This window comes from Gopherus evgoodei, chromosome 8 (genome assembly GCF_007399415.2).
Source record: "Gopherus evgoodei ecotype Sinaloan lineage chromosome 8, rGopEvg1_v1.p, whole genome shotgun sequence".
NCBI lineage: Eukaryota > Metazoa > Chordata > Testudines > Testudinidae > Gopherus > Gopherus evgoodei.
The window spans coordinates 36902483-36916506 of record NC_044329.1 but is presented as its reverse complement, the minus strand read 5'-3'; the positions used below and the strand labels follow the sequence as shown (position 1 = coordinate 36916506).

General features: G+C 45.9%; 1 protein-coding gene across 1 annotated transcript in view; it reads left to right on the top strand.

Moving 5' to 3' along the window:
- NRG2 (neuregulin 2) overlaps positions 1-14024 on the top strand; it is a 314981-nt gene that overhangs the window by 237104 nt on the left and 63853 nt on the right. The window contains 1 exon segment of the mRNA XM_030573771.1: positions 538-655. Within this exon segment, the coding sequence (XP_030429631.1) occupies positions 538-655 (118 nt within the window).

Here is a 14024-nt window from a genome sequence, read left to right as displayed (position 1 = left end):
GTATGCAAGAGGTAATGCTGTGATTGGAGCTTGAAGAGTGTCACTCAAACCTCACAGACTCCACGAGAGCTGCATGTAAGTCTAAAGCAGGGGTAGGCAACCTATGGCACGTGTGCTAAAGGCGGCATGCGAGCTGATTTTCAATGTCATTCACACTGCCCGGGTCCTGGCCACCGGTTGTGGGGACTCTGCATTTTAATTTAATTTTAAATGAAGTTTCTTAAACATTTTAAAAACCTTATTTACTTTACATACAACAATAGTTTAGTTATATATTATAGACTTATAGAAAGAGACCTTCTAAGAACGTTAAAATGTGTGACTGGCACGCGAAACCTTAATTTAGAGTGAATGAATGAAGACTTGGCACACTCGCTTCTGAAAGGTTACTGACCCCTAGTATAAAGCCACAGCTTGAGGATTGTTGCTCCTGGGGCGTCTGCTCAGGCAACCAAATAAACTGAAACCCACTTAAGGGAGCAGACTTGCAAGGCAAAGGAAGTAACAGTATATCCTCTTGTGTCTTTCTTGCAGTAGCGACCACACTCTCCTCCTGGTCAGGACACGCCAGAAAATGCAACGAAACAGCCAAATCCTATTGCGTCAACGGTGGGGTGTGCTACTACATCGAAGGGATCAATCAGCTGTCTTGCAAGTGAGTGAGGGTCGTGCTTGTTTCAACACACAAGTAGCCTGGAATGGAATCGGGGATGGTTGTGCGATTGCAGGAGTGATGTCTCTTGGAAGGTTCCCTGGCGATTGTGCTGGTTAAGCTGTGCAGATTTAGCAAAAAGGTGTTTTTTGATGGCGTTGCCTTATCCCTAGGGCCCTACCAAATTCACAGCTGTGAAAAATGTGACACAGAGCATAAAATAAGCCCTCCCCTGTGAAATCTAGCTATTGGATGGAAGAGAGAGAGGCAGGGCTGGGATTCTTCAGCCAGGGGCTTCTACCATTCCGCTGGCTCCAGCTGCTAGTCCCCAGGCTGGGAAGGAACGGGACTAGCTCTTCCCCCTCACAGCTGCAGAGCTTCCTGAAGAAGGGAGAGGTACCCAGAGGTGGGTCTGATTCCCCCTGAAAGCAGCTATGCAGGAGAAGAGCAAGTCCTATCCCTCTCCAGCTCAGCGGAGACTAGCAGCTAGGAGCCCCCAGATGGGGCACTCCCAGCAGAAGGAGGGAGATCAGACCCACCTCTGGGATACTCTTGCAGCTGCAGGAAGTTCCAAAAGTGAGGGTGGCAATCCCGTGACCCCACCCTCCACCTCCCTTTGGGTTGGGACCCCCAGGGTTACAACACTATGAAATTTTAGGTGTAAACCTTTGAAAACGTGAAATTGACTAATTTTCAAATCCTGTGGCTGTGAATTTGACCAGAAAGGACTGTGAATTTGGTAGGGCCCTGCTTATCCCCAAGTACCATAGGTCACTTCTACTGAAACTTCCTTTAAGGATATGTTTATGCTAGAAGTTTGAAAAGATGTTTTCTCTCTTCCCCCTTCCCTCACGGCTGCAGGGAAGAGTGGGATCTGCATTTGCCTGTGCAACTCTCCCCAACCTAGGTCAAGATTCAGCGTCAGAGTCACCATCCTCCCAGTTAAGAATGGATGAGGCCTTCCTTGGAGCATGCAAATCTCACTCTCACTTTTCAACCAGAGGGGACCCTGATGGGTGACTAGGCTGACCCGATAGCAAGTGTCAAAAATTGGGACGGGAGTGGGGGGTAACAGGTGCCTATGTGAGAAAAAGACCCAAAAATCGGGACTGTCGCTACAAAATTGGGACATCTGATCACCCTAAGAGTGACTCAAAGCCCTCCCACCTCTCTCTCTCCCTTAGGGGCCTTCTCGTCCCTCCCACAGCCCAGTAGGCTAAAGAATGAGGCTTGTGAGTGAGTCTCCCATGTGGCATTTAGAACTCTAGCGCTACACCAAACTTGGTTTATAAAGGGGCTTCTTGGGCGTCAGTGAAAGGGAATCAAGTGTTGTGTTTACTGTGTTCCTTTTTATATTAGGACCTACAAAAAGCTCAAGGAGCCATAGAAAGTCAACAATCGACATGGAATTTCCTTGAGGGGGTGGAGGGGAAGTGCATGGTTTAGGGGACTGGTAATCTGCCATGAGAGTCTTTCACCTCTAGATCACTAGATCACTGTTTCAAACCTAGACAAGGCCAGCAGTAACCCAAAGCTAATACTATCACATTGGTAGCCTATGTGAAGCATGAGTAGAGGGGCTCAGTCTAACGGCCAGCATCAGAAGTCTGCACCACAGAAATAACCAAGACAGTCCGCAGTCTAAGCAGACAGGCATAGAACAGAAGAGGCCTTGGAGATTAAACTGCCCTCCCCCTTTGAAGTGGTCTCAAAGTTGAGGACCACCCGCAAAGCAGGGAGTGGGAGGTTTGCTCTTTTATTGAGTGTGTTGTATCAACTCTGTGCACGAGTTCTGTAGAAGACTAAGTCTCCATAACTTTCTGTCCAGCCCCTGCTACGTTGTAACATGAAGTAAACATGGCAATTTCTCAGATCTGTTTCAGTCAGGGATAGGCCAACAAGTCTGGCTTCAAGTAAGTACTTGAACTGACTAAACTACAAACTATTTTGGAAAGTCAACAAAGTTTGGTTAAGTTTTGTGTGTGTTTATTTCTACCATATTTTTGCATGCTTTGGCACTCCTTATTTTGGCAGGGATCACAAGCAAAGAGCTGATATTCAGCCAAAGAGCTTGTTTTCCCCATGTTTATGACCCTGCGGTGAAAAGCTTGATCCAGTGAGCTCAAATCTTTCCATGTGAGCAAAGCACCAGTAGCCCTTATATATCATGGGCTTGATTTTCAGAGGTACGGAGTGCTTCAGCTCCCACTGACTTCAGCTGGAATCATGTGGGCTCAGCACCTCATAATATCAGGCCCTTTTAGCCTTAGCATTCCCTGGAGAAAATGCGGGAGAAACCATAAAATGCCTTACAAGATTATTGTGCAGCACAAACCTTATTCTGGATCAGGTTTGGAAATGCAGTGTAACAATAGTCTCTGTCTTGTCACAGGATATAGATTGGCCCCAACCACAAGTCTGGACCCAAACACCCCTCAAACGTTGAGAAAGTTCAGCTCCGTGGCTGGATCCAAGGGTTGTGGCTTGGAACTACATCTGAACAATGAGTTGAGCCAAAATCTTAAATTTGAATGTCCTCCTGCTTTGGGAAAGCTTGAATCCAGATCTGAATTTGGCAAATTGGGCCTATTTTTATTTTTATATGGAGTGAAATACATATTGAAACTTACTTGACAGTTCTCTGCATCTGCAGCTTGCTTAACTTTACAGGCCAGATCCTTAGCTGGTGTAAATTGGCATAGCTTGTTTCATCTCAGGGACGCTATACCCGTTTTCATCAGCTGTGAATCTGGCTCAGAATCAATATGTTATGACTGAACACATTTTATTGTTTATGAACTACATCCATGACATGCCCATGTGAGGTGAACTTCTGGCTCCTGGCATGTTGCCATTTTGGACTTTAATGGTGCCAGTTTGGACACCCTGAAAATCCCCTTTGGAAGGAGAGGAACAAGATTCCCACCCTTCCCCCTTCACATCACTGGTGCAGGAGCAGTGCAGAGGAAAGCTTTGCTGGTCTGAAAGCATTTGGACTGGTCTTGCCAAAGTGGTCCTAGCCTAGTCATGAAAGAGTACATCTTACAGTTAGGACATTGTGATTGCTGTCTCATGGAGTATTTTTCCTAACTTGAATCCCATCATGATTTTAGCAGCCAAAGCCTCACGAACCACTAGAAATAGACATAAATACTAGAGAGATGATACCATTTAAAAGCTGCAGTTTTTGTTTTCAGATGGTATGATGCATTTGTTTGCATCTCTAATGAGTCTCAACTTCTTGGCTGCTAAAAGTGTGCTGGGGTTGAAGGGTGTGTGTGTGTATGTGTATGGTGGGGGGGCAAAGCACTGATCAGAATGAAGTGAATTCTAAGGTCCAAAATATCATTGCTCACCTGCCAGAGCTTGAAAAGAAAGCCCTGTACTCCTGGACCCCCAGGTTTCCTACACTGTAACACCTTCATTTCTGATCCGGATGTCCTCAGAGATACTGGACATTAAATCTGCTACTGGTTCCTTGGTCTAGCAGGGATTTTTAAACACTGAACAGGGACTGAATATGGCACGTTTTGGGTTTCAGGCCAGTTGTCATTTACAGTCCCTGGAGAATTGGAGGCACAACCACTAGCTCTCTAGTAACTAGTGTGACATTTGAATTTATACATATGCATTGAGTTTCAGATAGTTTAACTCAGAACATTTTATTTTTTCTTGTAAAATGAGGCATTCTTAGTGTAGGTGGTTGGTGACTGACAGACAAACTGACTTCCACTACAGCATAGCAAAAGATTAGACTACAGAGCAGATACTTTCAGAATGTGCTTGTATGCTACTATAATGACAGTTTGATTAGCTGCAGAAATGTACAAAGCTGGTTCCAGGTGAGGGAGAAAATAAAAAGTTCAGAGAAGAATTCAGAAAGGGAAGGTGGGGTGGAGGTGAGGGTGAGGTGAGGAATAAATGGTTTGATCCATATTTCTTAGCCTTTCTACACTACGTTATGGTCCTGTCCCTGTCCCCAAATCCACCCCCATCTCTACAGAAACGGAGTTGTAGGGCATTGGTCCTTTCATTATGCAGCCTGTTAAAATATTTTTGAATCACAGCAGACTGTTTATGACACTTAAAATGTAAAAATTAAAATTGCCCAACATTAAAAAATGCACCAGAATCAAAACCCCAGATGGGAACACACAAAGACATTAGAATGGTAAACGTTGTGGATTGGGCCCACCTCTCCCTAAAACATACCAGGCGATGCAGTGAAAAAATGTTGATAAAAATGTGTAGAAACCTCGTTTCAAACACAGTCTTTGTTCTTGTTTATCACTAGCAATAAATCCAATGTTTGTATTCTAAGACCTTCTTCTGGGCTGTATTATTTTCCCTTAGCAGTCCGGAAAGCAGATTCTGGCTCCTGCACCAGCATGGTGTTATCTATCAGCTTTTTCAATATTCCCCTTCTGAAATTCAACAGTAAGGAAATATGACTTGGGAACATTCTGCTTGTCCACCATGTGTTTTTTATCTCCTTAGTCACCTTACTGGAACATATTTAATTATTTAGAGTGGTCCACAAACACAGGAGATTCTTTCTGTGGATGTTATCTCTGCAAAAGAGGCAGTAGGCATCTGAAATTAATTCCTCTCCTGAAGTGGCTTCATGCCTGAGATGGTGCAGATATTTTCCATATGAAAGTGAGAGTGGCCCATGGTTTTGACTGAACTTTTGTAGCAGGGTCATCAGCAGAGTGCTCCTTCCAGCCACCAAACACCTGGGGAGAAAAATGCAGTGAAATTTTTGCCTGGAAAACCACATTTCAGTACAGTTCAACATTAGGAAAAAAAAATCTAGACTTGGGTTACTGGAAATACATGCCCTGGAATTTCTAATCTGTGGCAGACCACTTCACAGATTTTTTGAGTCTTTGCAGAGCATTTGCATAATTTAGGCTTTAATGTAAAAAAAAAAAATCTACACATTTTGGTTGCAAAGAAAAACTGCTTATGCTCCAGGCAGTGCTGCCATCCTGAATCTGCAAACAGACCTCCTGAAATTAAATCTTAGAGAGGTGTGACAGGTCCCAGGTATATTGCAGCTGTGATAAACTCAGGACAGATAGCTGCAAGGGAGGGGTAGGAATCAGTAACAGAAGGTTAAAAGGCCCTCCTCCTTATCAACTGAGAGGCAACCGCAGGTCAGTCAGGTTCAGCTGGGAAAGGTTACCAAGGTAGTAAATTAGAATCAGCTGGGGGGGGAGCTACCTGAGGTTAATTGGGACCAGCTGATTCCAACTTGGGGCTGCCTGAGACCTTTTTAAACCCTTCCCTGTGGAAGGAAGGTGAGGAGAGTGAAGAAGCCCTGCTGCCAGGAGTAGAAAAACAGTGAGACCCTCCAGGAGAAGAGGCCATACTTTCTCCCACAAGGGGGGTAAGAATTCACTAACCAGGACTAGTGGAGATACAGGGAGCAAATTTCCCTTGTGTCCCAAAGAGGATCGCATTACCTGAGCCTGTCTCACCAGAGCTGAAAGCAGCAGAGATTGGGGAGACTGAGGAGGTGCCTTGCCACACAGCCTATAGGCATATAAATTAAAAAGGACTATAGCACTGTGTATATATATATATAGAGAGAGAGATAATTGACCCAACAAGACTAATAAAATGAAGAGCCTCTGACCCTGAGGGAAGGGAGGGTGGGAAGTTCAAGCCCCAGATCATCCTAATAGGAAAAGTCTTAGAAATGGGCCTTATAGCTTCCCCCAAAGGTAAAAAAACCCCTCAAACTCAATTCCAGAGTCCTTAAGAACACCTGCAGTTGGTCAGACAAATCTCCAACCTCAGCTAGAGGATCCCAGCACATAATCAGCTGCTGGGCTGGAACATGGTGATGGACCCTGATCACTGGATATGGATGAACTGTGCTTGGCTGAGTACATGAGAGGGGAGAGGTCAAAGGTGGCTGTATTCATGCACTCCTGTGGTCTTGGGGACAGCCATGGGGTGCTTCAGTTCCTTGGCACAAGCTAGAGCAGTCTTAGAGTTGCTCAATTTGGTGTTGGCTATCAGATTCTTAGACTCCATTGCACCACTTAGGGATCACCAATGCACAATAGTGCACCACCCATGCTCTCTTACCCTTTAGGATTGCCAACTTGGTGGTAATTAAAACCCAGACACTCCAACAGGAGTACCGGAATCTCCCCTGTCTTGCCTCTTCTCTCTGAGGCCTCACCCCTGCTCTGCCTATTTTTCCACAAAGACCCACCCCTGCTCTGCCTCTTAACATGAGGCCCCACCCTGCCTTCTCCCCCCTGAGGCCACATATTCCGTCCATGCCTCTTCCCTCCTGTCATTCGCTGCTTTTCTCCTCCCACCCCGCCACCCGGGTCAGAAGGGACTCGCCTATGGAGCTGGGGCTGGGAGCTGCAGCCACCCAATGCAGATAGGTGGCGGTGGCCCTGGCTGAGTGGGGGCTGCAGAGGGTGATGACCCACTGCCTCCCCTACCTGCAGGAACCAGACATTGGGTGTCTGGTCAGTAGATCTGACTGGACACTGTCAGAGCCCCTTTTTGACCAGACTTTCTGGTCAAAAACTGGGCACCAGGCCACTCTATTACCTGCCATGTACTGGCACACACTCTGCTGTGAGTTGGAGGGTCACACTAAGTCAGGACTCCCCTGTAGTGGACTACTCAGCTGCCCAGTTAGGGCAGTTTTGTGCAAATAACCAATTTTGCAGTTTGGTGGCCAGACTGAAAGATTGAAAAACAAACAAAACATTTGTTTCAGGTTGACCTAAAATGAAATGTAAAAACAAATGTTTTGGGAACCAAACAAGCTGATTGAATTTTGTGTTGGGTTGAACAAAATATTTTGTTTTGCTTTGGTGCAATCTTTAAAAAAAAGTTGTTTCTAAGGGAAAGTCTGTCTGTTGCTAAACAAAACATTTTCCCTTTTTTGCATTTTTTTCATCTGAACGAATTCATTGAATTTGATACAGATGCGCTAAATGTTTTGATCAACCTGAATCTGCATTTTTTTGGCAAGAAAATAATTTAAACCAATTTTTTTGACCCAGCTCTAGTTATCAGTGTTGTAGAAAGTGTCTGTAACATGGGTGAGGACCTGGTACTCAGCTTCTAAATTACGTGGGACCAGAAACTATCAATTGTTTTGCAGAACCAAAATTATGAAAGATCATTTTTTTCAAGAATCAACTTGCAAGATTTAAAGATGCCAATAAATGAATATTCTAACCCTTGTTTTGGCCCTCAGCATAGAATTATGGGAGAGGAAAAGTCTAGAGGTTTGGACAATCACAAACTGAAAATGAAAGATGTCAGAGGTGGGGAAAGATCTTAAAAAGATGGAAGTGTGTGACATAAATAGTCAATTTGACTGAAAACTACTAAAAAAATGTACATAAATAATTTGCTTTAAAAAAACAAGCATTTTCCATGTCTTTTGAGTCAGGTTGCTTCAAAATTCCACAGAGTCCCATTTATATTTTCCTAATAAATCCACACACTATGGGAGAAAAAAATCCACAGAATTTTGCAACATTTCATGGACACCCCCAGCCCTTACGCTGCACGAAGTACCACCTTTGTCATATCAAGCTGATATTTTGCACCCCCAGTCTTCCCACCAGCACAGCTACCTCACTTAGCGTTACAGTTCATCTTCACAGTGTCAGGGTCCATGAAGTGCTTCTCAATCAACTTAATAATGTGACTGGGACAAGAAAATGATAAGTTATGCTCTGCTGGGAAAGTGACATGAGCCACCTTCAGTTAGTCTTTGTTCAAGTGCTCCCCTTTATCTGCATTCGCTGATTTGTTTCTTTCCCAGCACCCTGTTCTGTATTCTGCTGCGGCTTCTCCAACAATTCCTACCTCAGAGCTTCAGGAGAAGCCAATATTTTATTTATTTTTGATTTATTAAGTGTTTCTCTCAATATTCCTGAGTGCAGGGTCAGATTTATAAAATCCACAATGATACTGTTATAGTTACACCATCCTCCCTCCACCTCAGGCATGCAAATTATGGTGCAAACAACTTGCCATTTATTTTTCATTATTCTCCTCCTTTAAAAAGCTTCAATCATCCCATCAGGAGGGAGGGGGGCAGAGGCAATGCCATGTGAGGTAGCTGACCAATCACATACCACAAACAACAAGCAGTGAAAAGGTGATAGTTGACATGCACAGCAAGAACAATAAATACATTTGGCAAAGTTCAGGGTCTGTTTGTGAACAATTTGCAAACAGATAAAAGGGCTAAATTATGTAGATAATTTATTTGCAATGAATAATTCGGCCAGCTGTAGAATTCAGTCTCTTTCCTACTCCCTGCATGGCCTCTCTGCTGACCAGGGGGCTAGTAGTCCGAGCAGTGGTGGTTTGGTTATGGAATCCTAGAAACGTAGGGCTTCAAGGAACATTCAGAGGAGACCGTTTCCAGCCCCCGGAGCTGAGGCAGGACCAAGGATGCCTAGAGTGGACACACATACCTATGTGGACACACATCCACTAGGAACGAGACTGATGCCTACTACCTCCTATCACATAGGTCACCAAATAGCCATTGGATGCTAATTTGGGCTGGGTAGAAACTGGTGAGCTAGAGGTGAAAATCCCCATCTCCCATCCAAATCCCTTCGCCAGCCAGTCCTGGTCTACGATGCAAACAGTCAAGAGTAAGATGAAATGGCGCTGTGTCCAGGCTGATTTGGGGCAGTTACGCTTTTCGGTTCTTTTGCTGAGGTGCTTTACTTCTTGATGCTGTGGGGTATGTTCCGCTCCCCATCCCTCCCGTCGTGCTCCCCAGGAACCTGGTTAATCAGCAGCAGAGTCTGTAAAACCCTTTTTAAGAAACAGCCTGGAACTCTACCCTGCTGCAGCTGAAGCCAATGGGAGCTGTGCTGTTGTCTTCTGTGGGCATGGAAGTGGGCCAGCTGCAGTTCGGCCCTTACTGTACAGCGGGTGCCTTGATAAGGCCTTAGCATTTGCTCACACTACTTTCTCCACTTCTCGGTGGCTGTTTTGTGGAGCACAGCCTGTCGGTACACTCAGTGCATGATTCTCTGGGACTGGTTGGGGGATAATGACAGAACAATGCTCTTTTTCAGCCCTCTGCACAAGTAAGCAGCTTGCCTGAAACAGTTCTCCATTCACTTATTTAAGTGCCAGGTGTCCTTTTGCTACATTTTCTCCATATCCTCGTAAATTAAACCACCTTCATTCTCATGCTCTTCTTAGTGACAGATTATGTTCTATTCTGAGGAGTTTCCCAACTGGGTATTGTGATCTTAATTAAAGAAACAATGCAGAGAGCAAAGGGAATGTGCCAGCTGTTAGAGGGTGGTATCACCTGAAAGTGGGCAGGTAAAACTGACACATAGGGCTGATCTGCACTGGGAACTTCCATCGCCATAGCTGCATCTCTCAGATGTGTGAAAAATCCACCCCCCTGAAAGGCAGCTATACACCCTAACCTGAGTGTAGACGGCCCTAGGCTGCTGGAATGATTCTTCTGCCTCTCAGGAAGGTGAATTATCTACGCCGATGGGAGTGCCCCTCCTGTTGGTGCAGGTAGGTCTACATGGAAGTGCTGCAGCTGTAGCATTTCATGTGTATACAAGCCCATAAAGATCCCTCTCAGAGCCACATTATAGCAGTGTGCAGAGATTAGGTTGTATCTGCTTTGAAACAGGGACCAGAGGGTCCTTCACTCCATGTGGGTGTGCGAGGGGCTTTCCCTCCTCCAGTGTATGCTCTGAGTGAGGGACAAGGACAGTGTTAGTCCTGCTGTTTGGAGGAGCACAGAGGTCCGCTCTAGTCACCCTGTGGGGCTGCAGATCACGCTGAAGGGGGAAGGGCAGAGGCAGGCCAATGATGCCAATCCCCTACCAAACTGGTGCATGGAGCTGGCCAGGCACAGAGACAGAACTGAGTTAAAAGATGGTGGCCCCTGAGTGCTCCCAAGGTGGACGAGGGAGTGGGGCAAGACATTGTGCTCCTCACAGGTTGGTGCAGCTCTGCACCATTCCTAACATAGGCCTGTGCCTTAGAAGCACAATCCAGACTGAGTGAGATGTACCAGCCCATAGCTGAGAGTAAGATTGGGAACAAGGGAGATGCTGGTTATGGAAAGACCCTACCCCCCAGATGGGCCACGCAGGAGCTTTGAAACTTAATGGGGTGCACACAGCTCTCAGAGAGACCTGGGACAGCCAGCAAAGGCTTTGCAGGCAAAGCCCAACTGAAGGCTGGTCACATGCACACAGCAATGGAAGCCTTCTGGAATGTCAGCCTTCTGCATGTACTGTATGTAAGACAACATGCTTTGTCACTAACAGTGCCCTGACCCCAGAGGTTACCAAATCCCTGCAGCATGTGCTGGCTCCCAGGGAAGGAGCACACTGCTTCCCATCTCGCCCCCTCCTGCCACGTGGAGCAAGAGACACCACATTTCTCATTGTTCTGCGGTATACTTCCCAAATTCCTAGATTCCAAGGCCAGACAGGACCATTGTATCCATCTAGTCTGACCCCCTGTATAACACAGGCCAGAGACCTGCCCCAGAATAATCCCTACAGCACGTGTTCTAGCAGAACATCCAATCTTGATTTAAAAATTGTCAGTGATGGAGAATCCACTTTGACCCTTGCTAATTGTTCCAAGGGTTAATCACCCTCCCTGTTAAACTTTTATGCTGTGTTTCCAGTCAGATCTGTAGACCCATATCCTCAAAGGTTGAAGAATCTGGGCTGTAACCTGTTGGAGGACAATACTAAGGAAATGATATCCCTCTTCATACATTTAGTGCAGCAGGGACTAAAGGGAGCCCTGGCTGGAGATGGTGTCAGATATTGCACACTTTCCAGATGCAGCCTTATAGCTCAGGAAGCTCACCTCTAAAATCAGTGAGATAATGAATGCAGAATGCGTGTGGTGTGACGTGTGATGGGGTCTCAGTAGATTGCCACTCCCAGCAGAAGCTCAGCTGTGCGACTGCATTAAGGATGGGTAAACTTTGAGAAATTGGAGGTTTTGTAATCATGCAAACTAGTTTTTGCATTCACAAAACTTGCTCCGGTTCACAAGGTTTTCTGTCCTATTGCTTCAAACCTGGTATTTTTCCAACAATGATTCAATATAAGTAAAAAATAAAGCCCACATTTTTCTAGATAATGGGGAGCCTGTGGTATGTACCACATTACGCATGGAAGGTTCTTTCTGCCCTCGACTGCTAGGCTCTTAGCAGTGAGACCTGAAGATGGTGTATACAGTAGCTGTTATTGCATTAGTATTTCCCTGTGTATCTTTTTTCACAGACCCTATATATTTGTTTTGCTGCTTAATTTCTTGCCAATTTCTTCCCCTGGGATTTATTCCCTCTGCCCTACTCCTATCATTTTTCAATTTTTCTGGAGTGGGATGCAAATACAATAATGTTCTAATTCTGGCCCACTACCTGTAAATAGGTTTGCCAGATTTAGAATTCTCTGGGGCGGTGACTTTCGTTTTTTTATACAGTAGAATCTCAGAGTTATGGGCACCTCGGGAATGGAGGTTGTTTCTAACTCTGAAATGTTCTATAACCTTGAACAAGACATTACGGATTCAGCCATGGGGGAGTTGGGACTGCAGCTGCAGGCTGGGGTGGGGACACGGTTCCAGGTGTGGGCTCAGGGCTTCTGACCCTGGGGGCCACTGGAGCTCTGGGTGGGGGCTCTGGGTTTTGCCCCACGAGAGCACCAGGGATCACGGCTTTAGACCTGGGGGGAGTGCTGAGGCTTGGGGCTTCAGTCTCATGGCTCCACTCCTGGCTTCAGCCTTGTTGGAGGGCTGGAGCTTGGGGCTCCCCACTGCTCTGCTCCTAGTTTCAGCCAGGGGTAGGGATGCACCAGGGCTTTAGCTATGGGGGAGAGCCCTGGGGCCAGAAACTGGTGCTCCTCTTGTAGCTAAAGCCCCGAGCCCCAGTGACCCCCATGGAGCTGAAGCCAAGAACAGAGCCATGGGGCTGAATCCCCAAGCCCTGGTGACCCCCACGGGGCTGAAGCCAGGAATAGAGTCGCGAGACTGAAGCCCAGAGCTCCACCGCTCCCCTAGATCTAAAGCCCAAGAGTCAGATGTCTCAAGCCCCCTCCACCTGGTGCCCCAACCACCCCAACATCCCATGGCTGAAGCCATGAGCCCCAGGGTTAAAGCTCCAAGGCAGTACAGTGTTTGCTCTTTGATTTTTGTATCTGCTGCTGCCTGATGAATAACTTCTGGTTTCACATGGCATCCGGTTGACCGGTAAGTCCATAACTCTGGTGTTTGTATCTTTGAGGTTCTACTGTATGTTTCTATAGTGATTGCCTAACACAGAGGATCCCAGCCTGTGTGAGGACTTCAGGTGCTATCACAAAATAAATGTTAAATGCAATGGCAAAAAACTATTAACACAGTGTGACGCTTGCTTGGAGGTGGGTCATCCCCTTGCAGAATGCTGACTTCAGTAAAACTCAAACATCTGAAAACCAGGAAACGCACAGTTAAGGTTGCCCATGGAGCCTTTACTCTGCCCTTTTTCAGCACAGTCCTAGTACACTCTGTTAACACACACACTTTTTGTCTGCCCATGCCCCATTGCTGAAATGTACAAGCTCTTCATCTCCTTTTATAGCCCACTCACTCTGACCCACAGGATTCTATTGAACACAGTTAAAGGACAAAAAGAAAAAAAAAAGTTGCCCGTGTCACCTTCCCTCTGCCCTCTTCAAGCAATGTCTCAATATGCACATAGCACCTGCTCACACTGGCCCTGGGCACTGTATGATTCAGGAAGTTCCAGATCCTGGCGTACACTCTCACACAGCCAATTCCCCAGAAGAAATGCCACATGTATACAGTTGAAGAAAAACTTCCCTTGAAGACAGTAGAGGGAAGATGGTGTAGGCAACTTGCATAACATAAGAACGGCAATACTGGATCAGACCAAAGGTCATCTAGCCCAGTATCCTGTCTACTGACAGTGACCAATGCCAGGTGCCCCAGAGGGAATGAACAGAACAGGTAATCATCAAGTGATCCATCCCCTGTCGTCCATTCCCAGCTTCTAGCAAACAGAGGCTAGGGACACCATCCCTGCCCATCCTGGCTAATAGCCATTGATGGGACTATCCTCTGTTAACTTATCTACTTCTTTTCTGAACCCTGTTATAGTCTTGGCCTTCACAACATCCTCTGGCAAAGAGTTCCACAGATTGACTGTGTGTTGTGTGAAAAAATACTTTCTTTTCTTTGTTTTAAACCTGCTGCCTATTAATTCATTTGGGGACCTCTACTTATAAGAAGAAGTAAATAACACTTCCTTATTTACTTTCTCCACACCAGTAATCATTTTATAGACCTCTAT